The 19,710-nt window shown below is 53.9% G+C and overlaps 1 protein-coding gene across 7 annotated transcripts in view; it reads left to right on the top strand.

The window, feature by feature from the left end:
• Positions 1 to 131: 131 nt before the first annotated feature.
• Positions 132 to 19,710, top strand: part of PACS2 (phosphofurin acidic cluster sorting protein 2) — a 71,843-nt gene continuing 52,264 nt past the window's right edge. For 5 of the 7 annotated variants that reach the window (XM_067001347.1, XM_067001346.1, XM_067001345.1 and 2 more), the window contains exon 1: positions 133 to 308. In XM_067001347.1, coding sequence (XP_066857448.1) covers positions 181 to 308 — 128 coding nt within the window. In that variant the 5' untranslated portion in view covers positions 133 to 180. Of the gene's footprint in view, positions 309 to 19,710 lie in introns of all 7 variants that reach the window. The other 2 variants (XM_067001350.1, XM_067001349.1) reach the window with 1 other exon arrangement.

The following is a 19,710-nucleotide window of genomic DNA, read 5'->3' as shown; positions in this document are numbered from 1 at the left end:
CGCGAGGTGGGCGTGGCTTCAGGAACAGCGAGGCCACGCCCCCACCCCACCGCCCTAACCACGCCCACCAGCAGCGAGGCCCCGCCTACCGCCGCGAGGCCCCGCCCCTCCCACGTGACGGCGGGCGGGGCGGGGCGGGGCGGGCGGCGCGGTGCCGGTGTGCGCGGGGGGCCGGCGGCCATGGCGGCGGCGGCGGAGCGGGGCCGCCTCAGCTTCCCGGGGGGCGCGGGGGCCCTGGGGCGCCCCGTGCCCATGAACCTCTTCGCCACCTGGGAGATCGACGGCTCCAGCCCCAGCTGCGTCCCCAGGTAACGGCGGCGGCGGACGCCCAGCCCGCCGGTACCGCCCTCCCGGCCCCGCTTCCCCGCGGTTCGAGCCCCCCGCGCCCCGGCTGTGGGCTCCCGGTCGGCGCGGCGGTGCCCCCATCTCCGCCCCGCTTTGGGGGCACCGGGACCGGCCCCCTCCCCCCTTCCCCTCCCCGTCCCCGTTACCGGTGGGCACCCGCCTCGCCCTCCGAGCGCCGGTACCGGCCAGTTCCCGGCGCTCCCTTTTTATTTCTTTTTTTTTTTTTTTTTTTTTTTTTATCGCGGTTACCCGATAAGTGAGCGGCGAGGCACCGGAGCCGCCGGGAGCACGGCTCGGCGAGCCCTCCGGCCGCCCCGGTCCCGCTATGTTCCGCGCTGCTCGGCCGGTCCCGGTGGCTGTGCCCTGAGCCCCGGCTGGGGGGGGGGCGTTTTGGGGGGGAAAACCCCAAATCCTGCGTCGGGGGCTGGCCGTGCCTCGTGACCCAGCCCTGCGGTTGCAGGCGGTTTGGGTTTATAACCGAGTCCCGCGGCTGCAGGTGATCCCGGTCCGTAACCGCGTCCCGCGGTTGGAGGCGGTTTGGGGCCGTAACCAAGCCCTGCGCTTGGAGGCGATCCCATTTATAACCTGGATCCTGCGCTTGCAGATGGCTTGGCTCTATAACCGAGTCCCGCAGTTGCAGGCGATCCCCTTTGTAACCCAAATCCTGCGCTTGCAGGTGGTCGTGCCTTATAACCCAGCCCTGCGCTTGCAGGCGATCCCGGTTTATAACCGAGCGTTTCCAGGCGATCCCGGTTTATAACCCAAACCCCGCGTTTCCGGAGCTGTACCATCCCCTCTGCGCCGCCGGCACCTCGCAGTGTCCGTCGGGCAGCAACTTTCCCCGCTCAGCCTCCCTTCCCTGCACAGGGAGGTCTCGGAGGGGGCCGGCACCGAGGGGACGCGCGCCCCCCGAGTGCCCCTGTAGAAGGAGGTGGGAGCAGGTGGGGAGCTTCTGGTTCTCGTGCCAGGCTCCAGCGCGAATTTCTGTCGACCCCGGTGGTGTGCAGAGGACACAGAACCCCTGTCGTAATGCCGCTTTGAAACCCTTCTCGCCCACGGTACAGGAAGGTAGCGGGGTTTCCGTCTCCCCCGGCCTCGTAACTGCGGTCGCTGAAATAAAATAAAAGCCCACCGGCGAGCGTCCGTCACTGTCAAGGACTTTCAGTCCTGCATTACCATTTATGCTGATACTTGCAGATATGAAAACTAGCTCCCGACCTAGCGTGCGTGTTTGCAGCTCTGGGGATGACCACAAAACGCAGCGTAAGGACACCGGCCCTGCACGGAGGGGCACGGGGGCTGCACCCTCGGGGGGCTCCGGGGCCGGGTGGGCAGCGGATTACAGGCAGTGCCCGGGGTCCGGGGGGTGCTGGGGGGAAAATTCTGGAGCCTCTGCAGCAAGCTGCTGCGTGAGTTTCCGTGTGGCAGCGGGTCCCTCCAGTTTTGGCCCCGTTTTTGCCGTTGCCTGTCCCTCCACGTGGGCTGGGCAGGCGTGCGGGCGCTGCGTCAGGGACGCGATGCGCGGCGGGGCTGCGACTCTGGCTGGGAGGCCGAGAGGGTTCCTTGCCCTGAAACGAAGGCAGAAGCAGCCGAGGCTGCAGCTCCTGCAGAGGGGTCGGTCTGACCGCGCGGTGCGGCGCCTGCTGCGCTGCGTGTCCTGGGCAAAGCGCAAGTGCTGTGGCAGCAGCTGGGTGCGAGGCCTGGGCGCGAAATTCTGCTATTTATCGTTGGGTCTTGTGATGCCGCGTTAGGTCCACGCGTTGCATTTCATTACAGGCTTTACAAAAAATCGCTGCGATAAAGGTCTTCGAGCTCCGGCATTCTCCAAGTTGTGCTGCCACCTCTGCGTTTTAAGTTCACGTCGTAATGATTTTTCTGTTACACAAAGCTGTTTAAGATCTTTTTTTGTGTTAAAGCGAGAGGGATTGGGATGAAAACTGTCCTGCGGGGGAAACTATATTCAGAATAAGCTTAGTGTTCGAGCAGACGTCTGCTGGGACGTGAAAAGAGGATGTGGAGGACAGCGGGCCTCGGCGTGTGGTCGAGCAGCGTGGCACCGCCTGGGTCTCGTGTGAGATTTCACCGGTTCCGAGTCCCGCTCCAGGTTCCTGCTGACAGGACGAGGAGAGGTTACGGCTTGGCAGCAAGTCAGGGGATTCAGGGAAGAGGGGCGCGCGTTTGGGGAGGGCCTGCTGCTTCCTTCCCCTTTCTTATTTTTTTGGCTCTTCCTCCGTTTCTCACCCACTTCTCCCATGGTAAGTCGGAGCGGGAGGGCCTGGCTGGAAGCAGCGTGTGGGTTTTCGGACAGGGCTTTGCGCCCACGCGGCGTGCGCTCCCCGAGGGCGGCTGAGATGAGGGCTCTGGGAGCAGGACCTGGGAAGCGCCGCTCCTCAGCGCCTGATTTACCAAAACCTGTTCGGTTTGGGGAGGTTCGGTGAAAGCTGGAAGGCTGCCTCGCTGCCTCTGCGGAGTTGCTGGGTCTGAACTTAAGGAAGCCGTAGCGGCGTGCTGGGGCCACGCGGGCAGTGAAACGCGAGGTTGGGCGGCGTCGTGTGCGTGTGCTGGTCTCCCTTGCTCTTCTGACGTCTTTCTTCGGCACGTATAGCTCCTGGGGTTCCTGACGGGGCTGCTTCGGGTCGGGAATGCGAGCACTTTCCTTTAGTCATCCCCGAAACGTGACTCAGGCTGCCTCGCTATCTGGGTGTAACTGCTCCGGGCCGGAAGGGAACGGTGCCTACCTTCTTCTCCCATTCCTTACCTCTGTGTGTTGAACAGTTTTCCTTCCTGGAGGGTTACCCTTCATAAAGTTCTCCCTGTACCTGCAAAAATGAAGACTGATGTTTGAGGGAATCAAGCCTTTCTACTCAGTTTTCTCACATTGAAAAATATGAATTATTATTCATTTATTATTAAATGAATTTTGTGTGTTGTTTTTTCTTTTTTTTTTTTTTATTCCAAAGTGCTCTCAATGAAGCTGTGGGTGCAGATGGCAGAACCATGGTACCGTCCCATTTTGAGAGAGCCTCAGGAGGAGGCAACAGCATGCGGAGGCTGTTCAGAGGAAGAAAATAGTCTTGGGAGAAAAGATTTTTTTTGGCAGGAGGGTCTGCTGGAACAGGAGGTGGCAAGGGTCAGTGCTCCCATTCGGGACAAGGTTTGCTTTAGGTTACTGCCTTCATTCCCATATAATTAAGAAAGTTCACGTTAAGGTTTGGACTGTGAAGCGGAGTGCCGTGAGGCTGAACTGCAGATAGGGCAAGTATGACCTGATGCCCCGTGGAAATAATGAGGAGAAGAAAAAAAAAATGGAAATTTTGGAAAAAAAATTGTGCTGGAGATCGCTGTTCGGGCGCTGCCTGTGTGTTTCATGTGCCACCGCCCCCGTAGCTTGCCTGTGGGGTGAGGAAACGTGAACAGATTCCACGTGCATCCGCTGGGCTCTGACGGGAGGCCGCTCTCGCGGGGATGTTGCTGCTCGGTGCTGTGGGATGGCCTCACAGCACGTGGGCTTCGTGCTGGCCCTGGTGCGGACTTCCCTGGGGCAATGGCAACCGATTGAGGCTGCAGATTCACAGCAGCTGAGCAGATCCATGAGTTTGCTCACGCCCTGGGCTCTGCTCCCCTCGCTGTGCCAGCTCCATCTCCTTCCACTGCTCTGTGCTGCCGGCAGCTGCCTGCAGGTGATCGAGTTGGTGTGGCTGGCAGAGGCGCCTGAGAGCACACGAAGGAAGTGAAATCACTGGTTAATTCAGGTGGGGAGAGGTGGTGTTTGAAACATGTCTTAACCTCCTGAACTAACGGTTAGGAAGAGCTCTGGTTTGTTAGGGTAGCTGCTGGCACGTTCCTTGGGAGCTGCCTGTGGGTTTCGGTACATTTGGAACCAGGAAAATGTCTAATTACTCAGATGACTAGGTACGTCTCGAAAGTGCTTATTTGGAGGCTTTGTTTTGATTTTGCTTGAATAGCATGGAATGCCTAGCGTTTTACCACTGAAGGAAATTGAATACAAATGAGCACGCGAGATAGGCTTTAAAAAAGATTGCTAACTAAGGCGATGTTAAACATTTGAGATGCGCGAGGCAAAACATCCAGAACTGAGCAGTGGAAGCGAAATGTTTGGGGTAAGGCGCGGTGCCCGAAGCCCTTTGCTCTTGGAGCCAGTAGGTCCTGTTTTTCCCCTGCTTTGGGGCTGGAAGGAAAAAGAAATCTTCATGGAAAAGAAGCAGCCCAAAATAACGTTCCTTTGGGAGCTATCAAGTGATCCCTTCGTGCTCCCAGCGTAAATCCTATCACGGCAGTTGTTGGGTTCTTGTATTCAGTGGAGAAAAAAGTCTGTGTAGAGGCTGAACGGTTTGTCAGAGGTGAACTTCCCATTAGACCTCTTTGAGTCTTCCTTTAGCTGACGTAAGGTTAAGCTCGTGCATGAAGAGCAGTTCTGAAAAAGTTTGAAACCTGCGAGCGAAAGGTCTCTGGGTGGGATTTTTCAGGGAGCAGAAGGCAGGGGCGCTCTGGAAGGGGGCTTTCAGCCGGCAGGTGTCCGAGGAGCCTTCCCCTCGCGCTCCCTGGTGGCTCTGCCCGTTCTCCGGCAGCCCTGGGGTCGGATCATGGTCAGGTTCCTGGCAGGAGGGGACCGTGCTGCTGCTGGTGGAAGGGAGCTGCTGGTGCTCCTCCTCTCGCCAGCCCCTAGCCCACAGATGATTTCCGTGGCGAGCTCGCGTCCGTATCAAATTAGCAACGAAATGATTTGCATAATAGATTAATCAACCGGCAACAAAACATCCCGCTTCTCTGCCAGAAAAAAAGGAAAGCAACAACGGGGCCGTGACAAGAGGCCATTATGCTCCTTGCAACCCTCAATCTCTTTTTCCAAGCGCGCTTGGTGTGTCGGCCTCGCGCAGGAAGCTGGCCTGCTCGCTGGCTTCATTTGCGTCACGTCTTGGCAGCTTTTCCTAATTCTTTTGGGCCAAACTTTGCCACCGTTCTGGTGACCTTCTAGGGAGGGTATTTCCTATGGAATTGGTGGCCGGCTGCCAGCGGGCTCTGTATTGCCAGGCCCTCCATTATCCCTTCCCTTTCCATTGCCTTGCTGGAGAGAGAGAGAGAGGGATCCCTCTGGGGCTCTTGCGCTCCTCCAGGACCTCTCCATTTCCACGGGAAAGCAGGAGGAAGGTGGGGAGAGGAGCCCTCGGGGAGCGTGCAGCCGTGTGTGGGCAGGAGTTGGTCACCGCCTTTTATTTTTCCTGTGTTTCTACCTCCCTCTAAGCCGGCGGTGTGAGTTTCCTGCCTCGTGAGGTCTTCCTGTGGCTCCAGACGCGACATCCGCGTTCGGCTCTGCTCGGCCGACGAACGCCACCTCTCCGACGGTGCAGCAGGAGTTCTCGCCCAAACGGATCCCGACGTGCGGATGATAAGAGGCTTACACGCCTAATTGAATGTGATAGCGGGAAGCTCCTCTCGTGGCGAGGTTTAATTGGATTATAGCCCTGCACAGCGACGCGGAGGCTTGCAGGGCATGCGGCCAGCTTCACAAGGAGACAGTGGATCCTTGCTAATCGCTCGTTTGTTTAAAACAATGAATTGCCTAGACAGCTCTCTGATGGGCACGCAAGAGCCTCTGGCCCTGGAGGAGGGATTCTCCAAAAACCGGGCTGGTTGAGGACTTCTGCACGTGTAGACCCTCTTCTCGGGTCAGCACAGCTGGAGCAGAGGGTCTGCAAAGCTGCCTCGTGCACCTGAGCCTGGGGGAAGGAGGAAGACACGCTCCTTGTGTTGGGGAAAGTAGACGTGCGGGCTGCCTGGTTGCATGCATGCTGGAGCCTGGAACCCGTTTCCTCCTCTAGGACCACTTCAGGCTTTCCTGGCCTGCTTTGCGTGGCTGTGACACTTGTCACAAGCTGCGCCTTCCTTCTGGGGTTGCCGACTTGTTCCTTCCCATCTCGTAGCCACGCGTCTGCACACCAGGCTGGCCTCAAGCACAGTTTCTTGCCGAGCAGCAACTATTTTTGATCAGGAGCTCAAATGCCAGTGTTGGACCTCCCCTGCCTCACAGGGAAAGTGATATAATTTATAAAGAGTGCGGTAAAAATAAAAATCAGCTTGTGTACGGCGATGCGTGCTTGGCTCAGGGTGGTGTGGTGGCCGCTGCGCCTCTGCGGCTGTTGGAGGCTGGGCACCTCGTGGAAGTCGTGGGCTGACTGCACTCCAGCCTGGTGCTCTCGGAAGTTTCTGTGCTGAAAGCAGTGTTTGGGTTGCGGGTGTTTCGAAAGAGTTTGAAGTCTGCGTGGTTGCTCAGATCTCAGTTCAGAAGTTGTCAAGGAAAGTAGCGCTTGTTCTGCTGCAAGCAGGCACGTCAGTATAAAATAGCAGCTCCGGTGTCGTGGCAGCGTGCTCCTCGGCCACAGCCTCTGGGCTGGTTTGGACAATCAGCTGGTTGTCTCTTCGGTGTTTGCACGTGCTGGGAAATGCCCTGGGGACGGCGTGTGCCACTCGGGCAGGGAGCAGTGCCCGGACACCGGGCGGCTTGGTCGGCTCATCCGACCTGCCTTAGGGAGAGAGATAAATGTGGTCATTTCATTGCCGGTGCAGCCACCGTTACCCGTGTGCTCTAAGATGTGCAGGACCCCTTTGAGCTCTAGCTCGCTCTAAAGATAATCCGACTCCCCTCTGCGGCTGATTCACTTTTTGGGCAGTCAGGTGCTCTGGAGCTTGTAGAAGGTAAGCAAAAAGGAGTAGGGGCGAGGGAACACTGGTGCTTAACCAAAACCTGCAGGTCCTTCTGGGCAGCTGCTTCTGCCCTAAAAAGGAGCAGCCCTGGTGAGCCGGGATGGAGTTTCTAAGCTCGTGTTGCTGCCGGGAGGTGAGGGTTTGAAGGTGCGAGGCTGTGCAGGAGGGGGATCAAGTGTGTGGCAGCGCGCAGGGTGAGGGGAGGCATGTGCTTGCTGCTCAGCAAAATGCTTTCTTCTGCTGTTGAAATTCCTCTGGAGAAAGATTCTGTCTCTTTCCATCGGATCCCTTTGCTTTGTTAAGCTTGACAGTTCAGAAGCCTTTCCCTCCTCTTTTCATTTCTCGACAAAACTGCTGTAGCGTGATGGCTTGGAGGTGCTCGTGGCTGCCCGAAGTAAATGTCTTGTGCAGGAGAGATTTCTAAAGGGATCTTCACCTCTGCAGGGAAACACACGGAGGGCTGCAAGCGGAGGTAGGGGAAACCCCAGAGCTCGTTCTGCGGTCCTGGCCTGCGCTTCAGGGGTGCTGCAGCGCAAAGTGCAGGGCTCGCTCTGGTTAATGGCCGCAGCGAGCCACAGCTTGCACACACGCTTGTCTGATGTGTATTTCCCAGCAGGCACGCGGCCAGATCTAGATATAGAGCAGAGAATAAGCCCTGTCAAGAGATTCTTAGGAAGCCTTATCTATATATAGCCTATAGAAGTCCGTATCCCCTTTCTGCTGAGCGGCCAGCCTCTGCCTGGGGAGCGCGCTGACACCAGGCGCACCCCAGCTCCTGAGCACCAGCAGAGGCTCAGGTCTGCACCGCCCCATGCACAAGCAATCCCCAGCTGCACACCTTGGTTCCGTGACCGTGCCGTCGTGACATGCAGCTTGTCCCTCCCCCCCCAGGTCGGAGGGAACGGCTGCGAGGGCTGGGGCACGTCAGCGGTGCGGAGCTGCCGGTGCCCGCGCCTTTGGGAGCACGTCGGTCCCGCTGGGCGCTGGTTGAAGCGGTGAGATGGTGGCTTGGCAGCGCCTCGTCACAGAGCAGCTCTCGTGGGATCGTGTGCCAGGGCAGTTCCCTCGTCGTGCAGCTGCTTGCCAGGCTGTGCCACGAGAGGAGCGTGCGCAGGCACACTGCTGCTGGTGGAAAGAAAAACACGCTTGCGGCGCTCAGCCCATCTGCTTCATCCCAACACGGCAAAAAAAACACAACAACACACGAACGGACTAGCAGGTGGCTTGGATGAGAAGCAGGAACACCCAGCTAGGTGCACGGGGCTGCCCTTCCGTGCAGCAGTGCGGTCCCGTTAGCTGGCCTGGGGCTGTGGTTTCGTGGCTGGGATCTCTGAGGCGATTTCCAGCCAGCCTTCCTCTCCCTGCAGCGTGCAGCTGCTCCAGCCAGCGCGCCACCAGGTTTTGGAGCTGTCCTGGCAGCTTCCGAGGGTCAGCTGAGGAGGAGCTCAGCCTTGTGTCTGCTGCAAAGAGCTTGCTGCCCATTGACCGTTTTTGCAGTGCATCCTGAAACCAGAGGAGCGAGCCTGCGGGGAGGTCTGTACCAGCTCGAAATGTCAGCGTGTGAATAGCTCGTGAGGTCCTGTTGGACCAGCTGGAAGGATGCAATCTCTCTGGATGCATTTGGGTATGGGATTGCGGGTTTAGGTCCTTCTTTTTAAAAGCAGAGCTCTGTTTTCCACACTGGAGAGGCTGGTTCCTTTCTCAGGTCTTCTAGGCAGCGGGGCTGGCAGCGCAGTCCTTAACCCTGTTCTGGCAGGAACCTCGGCAAGACGTGCTCCGTCTTTCCTAAGCCCAACAAAGTCACAGGGCTGTTGGAGGACGTCTCCTCGCACACGTTTTTACAAATATAGCAGGATCGTTTGAGGTCAGTTAGTCTTGAGTTTCTTCGGGGAGAGCATGCTCCAGCTGCAGGCTGTGCCAGAGCTAGATTTGAGTGTCTCTGGAGGGGCTGCTCTGAAAAAGGGTGCCTGTGGCATGGGCTCGAATCTCATGACAGTCCTGCAGGCTTTCCAGCTCATCAGATACGCGTGCAGAGTCTTTTCCACCTCGTCACGTGTGTCCTGATTTCTCTGCAGCCTCCACCGGGTGAACTTGGTGGTTTGTAACGGGGACGTTACGGTTCTCAGCAGGGCAATGGTGGGGTTTGTTTCCAGGCCGTGGGGAGCCAGCATCGGGGCTCCCTCCCCTTTTCCTGTTCCATCTGCGTGGTGGGTGGCAGGCAAAGCAGTTACCCGTCCTCTGCTTGGCACAGCAAAGCCCCAGCGGCTCTGTCCCTGCAGAGCCCTTTCTCAGACGCTGGTGGGGCTGGATGTGCTGCCCTGCACGCCGCAGGTAAGGCTGCAGCTGGCTTTTACCAGCTCCCCTGAGCCCGATGTGTCCGCAGGCTCCTCGTGACCTCACTTAGGCTGCCCCTTGCCAGCACCTTCTGCCTCGCACCAGCACAAGCAGTTGAGAGCCCACGTGGTAAAACGGACCAGGGTTTGGGGTTGGCGGTGAGGAGGTGGGCCGTGTATCAGCAGGATCAGGCCCCTGCTGCCTTTTGCTGCGCGATGGCCCCAGCGGCTGCGTGGGCACGGGGATGGAGCAGTGGGGGCATCGGCTAGAAGCAATAGGCAGAGTTGTGTGCTCCCGGTGCATGCACCACGTTTCTAATTTAGCAGAGCTTCTCTTCAGGCCAGGGAAATGACTTTTAATGACTCTGGGAATCGTAAGCTGTGGGAGGAGAGGCCCAGCCCCTTGTGTTTTAGCTGCGTGCTGGAAACCCTGGGCGGTCCAGGCGTTTGCAGCTCAGGGCTGCCGCTGTCAAAGCTGCGGGGTGGGATGAGGAATGGGATGGTTGGGTTGGGGGGGTCTGGCCTCGGGGCTGTGTCCCCTCTGCCTCGCTCACGGGGAAGGTCTCCAGCGGGGTTTGCGAGGAGATTGTCAGCCGGGCACTTTCTAATTCTTGTACCTGACAGTGTAACCAAAGCTGCTGGAGATTCTTTAGGATGTAACCGAATCTTTCACACCGATTCGTATGCAAATTCAGGCTCCTGCTCTCTAACGGGACTGTACAAATACAGCTTGTGCCATCCAGAGCTGGGCATCCCGGCACTGGGCCTGCAATTGCTGATGACTTTGTGGTAGGAGCACGGCTTGCTGAGCTGCATGTGTAACTGTTTCTCATGGTCCTCTTACCTGTACAAATGGTGTTTCACCGCAGGTTTTATGGGAATGACCTGGGGAGGTTTTGGCAAGTGGTTTGTTCAGTGCTGAAGCTCTCCTTTGCCTTACTGGTCTAGTTCAGGAATAAAATGGACTTGAACATTTCAGTGCTGTTTGCCTTGCTGACATGTTGGGGCTCACTGAAGGTAGATTCAATGATAAGTTCTGCAGAAAATAATAATAAGACAAGTGCAATTCATCTTAAGGTTTTACCCAGTAAGTCTATAACCGAGTTGATAAGTCTTATTTTGGGCTCCTGGCGGAGGTTGGTGTCCTGGCAGAGCTTCAAAATTAGGCTTGTTTTTTTTCATAAATGTGCCATGTGGTATTGGAATAGATGGTCAAACCCATGTGCACTTAATTTCTTTACGGTATAAACAGCCTAGAAATGGTTACTGTTTATGTACAAAATATCCAGCCAGTGAGTGTAAGCGTTTCCATGTTTCTGCAAGGAATGAGGGTAATTTTATAATAAGCAAAGATTCATATGGCTTAACTTCTCTCCCATCTGGCATTAGTTAAGTTGATGTTTTCATCTGCATGACCTCTTGGGGTGGGGAGAAATGATGGGAATAGAAAATGTGGCTGAAAAAGACCTTACTAGGTCATCCTCTGTGGCTGTGTCTAAAGGCTGGAGCGGCTCTGATGAGCTACATCTGATGGCTGCTTGGGGAAGCAATGGTCCCTGTTACTGCTGAGGTTTTGTAGGGTTTTTTGTTGTCCGAGGAGTTGCCTGTCCTGTAAGTAGTCCTTTCCTGGTGCGTGAACCTATGTTCAGCCTAAATAGATTAACTACAGCAGGAAGAGCTTCCTTCTTAAAAGAAAGCTGTTGCTGGAGCATCGTTTATCACCAGCCTCTATATCTATCCCATTCTCCCAAAGCTCTTTCCACACTTCTATCCACATGCTGATATACAACTTAGAGGGTCTGCTGTGACTTTCTTGGGGCTGTCCTGCAGCCCTTCTCTGTGGTCTTTTCCTCCCAGCTGGGCGGCTTTCACTGCCAAAAGGATTGTTCCAAAATGTCCCCTTTCTTGAAAATACCTCTGTGTGCTTTCTAACTGCTGGAAAGATGATATGCTGCTTTCCCTCTCAAGTTGCACCCACTGCCTTAAAATGAAGGATTTGCAAGGGAAGCTGAGAACTGCAAGAACTGGATCATGTATATTTCATGTCGCTAGTGGCTTGCTGGGGGCTGAACTCTCTGTTATTTGCTCTTCTACCTCTTCCCTGTGCTGCACCTGAGAGCGTGCCAGAATTTAAGGTGCTCCGATTTCTCTTTCAGGCTGGCAGGATCTGCATCTTCTTTCTGCCAGGATTCTGCTTTCTTTTGCTTAAAGGAGCGGAGCAACCACGTAGGCTTTGTCCTTGCTTCACGGATAGACTTTGAGCATCTCCAGGTACTTGGATGAGCTCTGCCTGCTTGTGCTTGGTCCCAGTGAGACCGAGATCTGCAGTTGCTTGCAGATACCAAAGCAAAGCAGAGGATTTTTTCTTCCCAACATGTAGCATTCAGCTGTCCAAGTATAAATCTGCTCCCTGAGACAAAATTCTAGTGGTTTTTACCCGTGGCCCAGGGGGATGTGCTTGAGGGCGAGAAGCCTGGCGGGCGTTTAGCTCAAGCGAGTGAGTAGAGCTGTCTCCGGGGAGAGGGGATTTTAGAGATGAATTTTCTCAGTTTGGCTTTCGATCAGCACGCTAATGTTTTTCTGACGTGTAAATGGCAAGTCCTGCCGGTTGTCCGTAAAAAAACAAGTCCGTGATAAGTCAGTGGTGTTGATTCAATTGTTTCCTCGTTCCAGGATCGTAACCTAAATGTGCGGGCAGCCTGGCAGTGCAGGGCGGCTCTGTTTGTTCCAGCTCCACCGGCTCAAGGCCAGCTCTGGTGCCGGTCCCTCACTCTCCAGCACAGATGAAGCCACGTCTGCAGCAAGTGCCCAGCTCTTGGTGCCCTGCACAGATGCCGAGGGTCTGGAGTTTTGAAGGTGCTACTGCTCTGTCTGGGTTTGGATGCCTTGCTTTGCAGCACTGCCCTCCTGCAGGTCAGGGCAGCCCGGTTCTTGGTTTTTCTGTTTGTACAGTGCCAGTGTTCAAGAGGATCTGTGGATGAAAACACCTGGTGCAGGCAGAGCGCGGTTGTGGGCCCGTTTACCCTGACCTCGCCAAGGTCCCAGGGGCATGCAGTCCTGCGTTCCCGTGGCATTTACATCTCCCCGGGCCTCTCTCAGCGTTGCCACGGGCCCCCGCTGTGGTTTCACGCTGTGAGAGGAATGCGGAGTGCTTGGCTTCCCAGCAGGGTGAGGGCATGCTTTCCTGGAGAATGGGTCACTGTGAAACCATCTGGGGGATGCTGGTGAAGTCACGCAGCTCTTCGCAGGGCTTCTCGGGAGGCAGGGAAAAATGCCCTGTTATCTTGTGTGCGTCTAAGCGGGGTGTAAATGACCCTGCCCTGTCAGTAAGGTGAGCAACCATGCTGGTGTCCTGCTCTGCTTAGCTGGGACCAGCGGCGTGCTGGGCGCGGGTTTGTGTGAGACTGCCTCTACGGCCGGCTCTCGGAAGAAACTCTTGAGTTAGTCCAACCGTGGGATGCTTTCAGTCCGCTTCTCTTTGCTTCCACTAGGTTGTCGTGTTTCTTTCTCTGGTGGGGGCCGGATTTGCTGATGGTTCACATTTGAGCTGGGAAAAATGCCCCTTGTTGGAATTCTGGTATGTCTGTATACAATCAAAAATGTTGAGTGGGCTGGGAATAGCTTCCAGCAAAGTTGTATCGGTTTCTTGGAGCTCTTTTGTTTGATAGAAATTCCTTTCTTTTTCTCCCCCCCCTCCCCATCCCCCTGACAGCCCACCTCTTTCCTACGAGGACATGCTGAGGTATAATTCACGATTGTCTGACCGAAGGGAAATATGCACAGCCGCAAACACATTTTTTAATGACACTTCATTGTGAAGGCATCTCTCTGAACAGGTTTGCAGTTCCAGTAGCCAAGAGATCAGAATGTGGCAGCAAAGAGGATTTTGTTGTAAACGCTTGGCTTTGATTTTTGGGAAGCTCTGGGGACGTTTTGACCACTCGTGACTTTTACGCTGAGCGCAGAGAGGAAGTATCCGGAGCAGGGTAAATGCAAAGGAGATACGTTGGCTGTATCCCTGAGAACAGGGTACGTAGCTGAGGTTTTTCTTACCTCTCGCTGTGTTGTATATAAAAGCTGGGGTACAATAAAGGAAGCAGCAGATAAAAGTTTTATTGATGTTTGAAGCATCAGGAATATCCAGTCTCACGTGCTGCAGCTCTCCAGCACATCGTTCAAAGGCATGTTTGGGTAATTCTCCCCTACCTTCCCCACTGAATGGAGAAACTTTGCATCTCCCCGTCCTCCTTGGATCCATCAAACGAGATGCATTTGTGATTTCGTGCTCCTTATGGTGCATTACAAAGCCCGGTGTCTGAAAGCTGCAGGCATATCGTATTCTGTTGCAGTTACTGTGCCCCCGTGCTGCCAGGATTTGTGTGTGTGGGAGCGAATCACAGCGATACCAAGAGCCAACATCTGCTTAGAGGTAAGATGAAATAGATTTATTGATGTCAGGACAACACGGAAGGCTTGTTCCAGTTTAAAGGCAGAATTTGGTGTAGCTTAGTGTGCACAATTCTGCAGTCTCAGGAAACTTCAGCAGCTCAGCTCATCTCACACCGTTCCAGCCTCCTGAACAGCACAGGAGTGAACGCAGGCTCCATCTCTAGCTTTTGTTTCTCTGTTTTCTGTCCGCTGCTAGCAAACTGCTGCCGCTCCTGCTGACAGTCTCCTGGGCTGTCCTGCTTCCCAGATTATCGCCAGATTTTCCAACCTCTTGTGTGAGTAACTTTGGGCTTTCCTCCTGTGAGTGAATTCACGCTCTCCAACAGCCTTGCAAGAGGAGCTGCTGCGAGTAGAAGCTAATCTGTATTTGAGGTGGCACATCAGCAAACAGAGACCCTGCCGAGCATCGGTCACTGGGGACCGTGTCTCAACATGCAGTGTTCTTGCTGATTTAAGTGTGAAAGCAGAGAAATGACTCAGTAACTTTTCTGTTTATGGACATATACATGGGGTCAGAATTCTCACGTATGCAACGTACCGAGGTCTCTTAGTAAAATCTCTGAGTAGCACACACTCCCCTCAGTTCTCATTTCCCTTCAGCCGGTTTCGAGGTGCTTGCTGTGAGCTGATGAGCTGACCTTTGCTTCATGGTGGGGGAAATGAAGGCTCAAAATAAACACCTAGAGAGTGGTAGCAAATCCACGCTGGCTGTCTGGCAGCCAGGGTCACATGCCAGAGCCCCCCAAACCCTTTTGTTATTCTCTGTCTCTGTATGGAAACGTGGTTTCTTCAGAGGTGTGGATTTGACTACCTTGGTGCTGGCTGTCGTGCCAAACCACAGCCCTGGGAGACTTCTTGCAAGCTGTTTCTAAAATCTTAAGATGGAAGGCGTTGTTCTACTACTTGTAAGATGTGAGGAGGTAGCACTAGGCCCTCTCATCACGGCTTCAGTGTAAGTACCCAGGCTCCAAAGGAAAAGAGCGTGAGGGATGCTGGATTTGGATTGCCTTGTAACGGATGGGCACAGAGAGGCAGGTTTAATGACGCGGGTAGCCCAACAGAGCTTCTTGCATCATCCTTTTAAATCTCAGCTCAGTGTGCCAGATGTGGAACATCTAACAACTTCAGGAAATGTGGTGTTAGTAGGTCATTTGCCCCTTAGTCTGTTTGAGTCTGTTGGTGGAAATCTCAGCAGTCAGAAACATGTAATGTACATAAATACGTTTCCTGTATGGCTAGCCGTAGGTCCCAAAGCCAAGTTTGATGCGTGTGGTAATAGCTGTGGTCGTATGGTAAAAATCAGAGGTTGGGTGCGATCCTCTGAGTCAAGGAAGTATGAAAGGAAAGATACATCCCGCCCTGATGGTCGAAGTATGTTGTGGTACACAACAGCTTGCTCCTATCTCATCCCGCCGATGGCCCTGATACGACAGAAGTGGTTTTGGACAGCTTGAGTGTGTGTATCTGCTTTCAGGATGCTCCTTGACTCATCCGTAAACAGGAGAACTGACCGCAAAGCGATGCTGATACCTCTTCTTTGCTCTCAGCATCGCTGTCATGGAGCATTAGCTGATCGCGTCAGGCAAAGGCATGAGAAGAAAGCGTTTTCAGGGAGCTGAGAACTGGGCTGGCTGTGGGCTTCTGTCTCCGGTCTGTCTGAGCGCTCTGGTGGTGTGTCCTGCTCACAGGTGGAGTAACTCTGTCTTCACGCGGGGTGGGCTCCTAGGTAACCTCTCCCAGCAGCAAGCCTTAATACCGCCTCGCATCCAGCCTCTGCTTGTTCATGCCCCATTTACCTCCGTCTGTGCTCGGTCCTGCGGAACATCTACACCTTAACTTGATAAGGCTGGCTTCAGCGGGAGCTCCTAGGGCTGATGAAAGGTGGTGGGTGCAGAATGGGTTACGGTTGTTGTGAACCACTTGTTTTTATTGCTTGGATGCAGTATTAACAATCTTACAGAGCTCTGGAACAAGTCCTGAGCGGTGCCGACTGGTGTCCATCACAGCTCACTGTTTTGCTTGTTTACATGAGTCACTCTGATATTTTAATAAACACTTTGACAAATTGAAGTAACAAACTCAGGCATTTGCTTTGCTTTGCTGGTCTCTTCCTGCTTTCAGGAATGAAATGTCACCAGCCGTGATGCCGAAGAAATGTAATATCAAAATAATATTGAATCTCTGCTTGCCAGCTCAACTTCCGACAGCTGCTGAAGAGGATTAGAATATTAAGCAAATGCAAATGTTTCTCCAGAGCAAATCACTACATTGTGCCCGCACCGCAAACAATTGGCACTGGTGGATCTTCCAAACTCTTCTCGTAAAAATTGTTGTTCCTTTTTTCCCTGGTAAACCCAAAGGTGCTGTGAGCTTTCAGAAAAGAGGGTAAGCAAAGTCTGAGTTGCCAGGTTTTCTCCCTTTTCCTTGAGCAAGGCAGTGAAATCTCAATCATGAGTAGTTGGTTTGTTTTTTTTTTTTATAGAAAACATATAGACAATGTGGTGAGTTATTTCCAAACAAGTGCTATTTATTTCAGTAGCAGCTCCTCAAAGTAGAGCATGCAGGGTATATTTAGATGTGAAAGGAAAGACTGGGAGAAAAAGATGTATTCTGAGTGTTGTTGAGAGACGTTTTGAGATCACCCGGGGACTGGCGGTTTCCTTAAAGGAAGCTGCCTTCGTTAGGAGTGGATCAGAAGTGCTCTGAAAGCCTGAGGCGTTTGCAACCCTGCTGTAATCCAGCTGTCCCCCAGGCTGGAGGGACAGCCTGGTCGTACACATTCCTGCCGGAGCTGGGGAAGGTACATCACAGTCCTCGCCAATGTGAAACCTGCTTCAGCTGCTCTGCCGAGTAGCCTGTGCAGGTCAGCTTTAAAGACTGCAAGAGGTCCTAGTTTTTTGCTCATTAGCGCATTTCTGGCTGGTTCTGTAGTTTTTAAGGCCTTTGGTGCAGAGCTTCTGTTGTGCTTGACAGCGGGCTAGGGCACTGCGCTCCCTGCAATCCTTTCCAGTCCCGTTCAGCTGGGTCTGGAAATTGAAATACTGCTTCTGGTTACTGCTGAAGTTCCTTCCCTGGCGGTAGCTGTGGTAGTTCTACTTCAGCTATTCAGTTAACCACGTTGCCTAGGCCGATGGCCTCAAGCATTTGGCTTTTAAAATCTCACCAGCTCCCTTATTCCTGGTCTTTTGTGATTCGTTTCCCAGCTTATCTCTCCTGCAGACAGTGTGCAAATAAGCAAGTGCTGCCCAGAATATTTGATGGAAGCAATGCGAGGATGCTAGAGCACACAGCACAGCCTCAACCAAAGGCAGCAGGAGGCATTTCTTTTCTTCCAAGGGAACTGAGTGCTTTTGCAGTTTCAGCCCTTTCTTGACCACTGGTACTATTGCAAACCTCCTCTCAGTTTGCCCCCTCCTTGCTGGGCAGACAAATCTGCCAGGGGTAGCATGTTTTAGCTGCTTTACCCTAGTTGTTTTGTTCCGTTTTGAGGGACGTTAACCAGTGTTTCTGATGTGTTGAATGCTGAATAGAGTTCCCCAGCTTTAGTGGCAGGATCTGGAGTTCTTTGTGGATTATATTTAGCGCTGATGGAGCTTGCTTTGTCAGCTGTGTGCTGTTGCCTTGTAAAAACTGGCACCATTCAAATCTAAATAAATGCCGCTGAGAAAGAAGAACCTTCCTTTTTGTAACTATTTTAACCTGTTTGACTTGGAAACATCCTTTGAGCTGTGGCCAGAGAGCAATCAGTTGTCGGAATTGCAGTCCCGCTTGTGAAGCACCTGTGCAAAAATGAACCGGTGCCGTGGGGCTCAGAGGCATTCGGTGCTGCTGGGTCCTGCGTTCTGCCAGCGTTACACAGGGTGTTCGCTATGGCTGCTCATCACGGAGCTGGTGGTTCTCCTCACCTTATCTGCTGGTGAATACATTGGGGTCTGGAGTTGCAACTTCCCCTGTGCTGCTCCTTTGTGGTCGTTCATGTTATGAGTGCTGTATTTTTCTAGCCTCCGTATGCTGGAAAGAAATCAGACTTTGGAGTGCTAAATAGTCCTCTTGTGCTTGAGGCATGATGAGAATTGTGCACAAAAAATGTTTCTGACTTAGGTGATGAATTTTCCTATGTCTTTAACTGTCATCCCATTCATCTCCGTAGCCAGCAGAGGAGGGAGCGGCATTAAACGTGGGGCACGTAAGGGATCAGCGCAGACCGTTGGCCCCGTGGTATGAGGGTGGCTGGATGCACGTGCCTGGGCTGGAAGAAGGCCAGAATGGCAGACGTGTTGCAATGAGAGCAGCGCTGGGATCTGTGAAGTGTTCTTCCAGTCTGAAAGCAAGCCCAGCAGCAGGATGCTTTGCATATTTGGTTGCTCTGCTGGCTGATACCAAACGTACCATCAAAGTTCGCTCATGTTTTTCACTGCTGTTGGCTGCTGTCTTCACCCTTACGGGACATTTTGAGTTCTCAGTAAAAAAAGCAAGCAGCCATTTGGGCTGTAAATTATGCCTGTGTGGTTCTCCCATCTTGTTTATTTCAGGCCATGTTGCAAACTTTGCAGAAAAAACCTTTTCATCCGGCACTCGATGCAACTGGCTTAAATCAAAGGTACAGTACGACAGGCCATTGGGAACGGGCCACTTGCCTTGGGCCCGTGTGGGTCACCGAGGGAAAAGTGAGCTTGTAAAAGAATAAAACTCATTAAAAAACCCTCTGAATCAGTTTTCAGACAGTCTCTTTATTCAGAGTGGTGTAAGGCGGGTTTCTCAGAGGAGCACCTGTTTTTAAGGCCTGCATGCTGTAGGGTCTCGCCGGGCCTGGCTGTTGCTCATGCATTGAGGGATGGCTGAATGAGAAGTAATTTGCCGTGCCCCACAGCATGATCCTGCCTGTCCCCAGAGCAGCAGGCTGTTTGGCTTGCCTCTGTGCCAGGAGGGGTCGTGGAAGTTAATCCAAGTGGAGGGAAATAAGGCATAGATGGCAAATAATTCGTGGCTGAGAGCAGGCCCTGATGTAGGGACTCCAAGATGCCGTCTGTCTTTCCTAGCCCGCTTCCCTCACTGGAGGCTTCCTGAGCTCTGGTGATGAAGAGAGCGCCGTGACAGGTCAGCCAAGCAGAGCAGCCCCGTGCTGCACGCTCTTCTGACCTGGGCCTCGAGTCACGGCTCCTGCTGGCATCGGTTTTTCCTCTTGGCCGTGCCTTTGATGGCTGATGTGCAGACAGAGGGCATAGACCAGGGGACATCTGCAGGACTCGGCCCGGAGACAGAAGCAGAATAGCACCTCACCTTTTGAAATTAACAAAGTGGGAGAGTGTTTGCTCATCGCTGTTTGCCATCAGCCGTGCTCCGGAGGGGGCGAGGAGGAAGCACGGCCTGCATCACCCGGAGGAGCTGGTCTCATTTGCTGCGGGGTGCAGCGTGCTGGTGCCTCGAGGCGTTTTCTTTACCCCTTCCATTTCTCTAGCCTGTAAGAGAGCTTTATGCAGAGCCTCTCGCTCTGCTGGTCCTTCTCATCCGCTGGCTGCTGTGTGCTGTTCCTGCTGGTCCCGGAGGGCTCGGGGCGGGTGGGGATGGCTCCTGGCAGCTGATAAGCACTGAGGGGAAGGCAGGTTGCACGAGGAAGGTGTGCCAGGGAGGGGATTGCTGCTGGGTTTGTTCCAGCTGGAAGTCTCCTCTTCATCCCCTACCCACCCGTTCAGTTTTTGCATTTGTTCCCAGAGTCTCCCTTCGTTTTGGGGCATGATTCATTTGTTCATTATTTGGGTATGCGCTTTTGCTCTGATCTGTAAGGTATGCTGTGGGGAGCTGCCCTCTGCCCTGGCTGGCTCACGTGAGCATAGTGGGTTGTGCCTGCCTTTTGTTGCTG

This window comes from Anser cygnoides, chromosome 8 (assembly GCF_040182565.1).
Source record: "Anser cygnoides isolate HZ-2024a breed goose chromosome 8, Taihu_goose_T2T_genome, whole genome shotgun sequence".
Taxonomy (NCBI): domain Eukaryota; kingdom Metazoa; phylum Chordata; class Aves; order Anseriformes; family Anatidae; genus Anser; species Anser cygnoides.
This window is presented reverse-complemented; position numbering and strand designations above follow the sequence as displayed.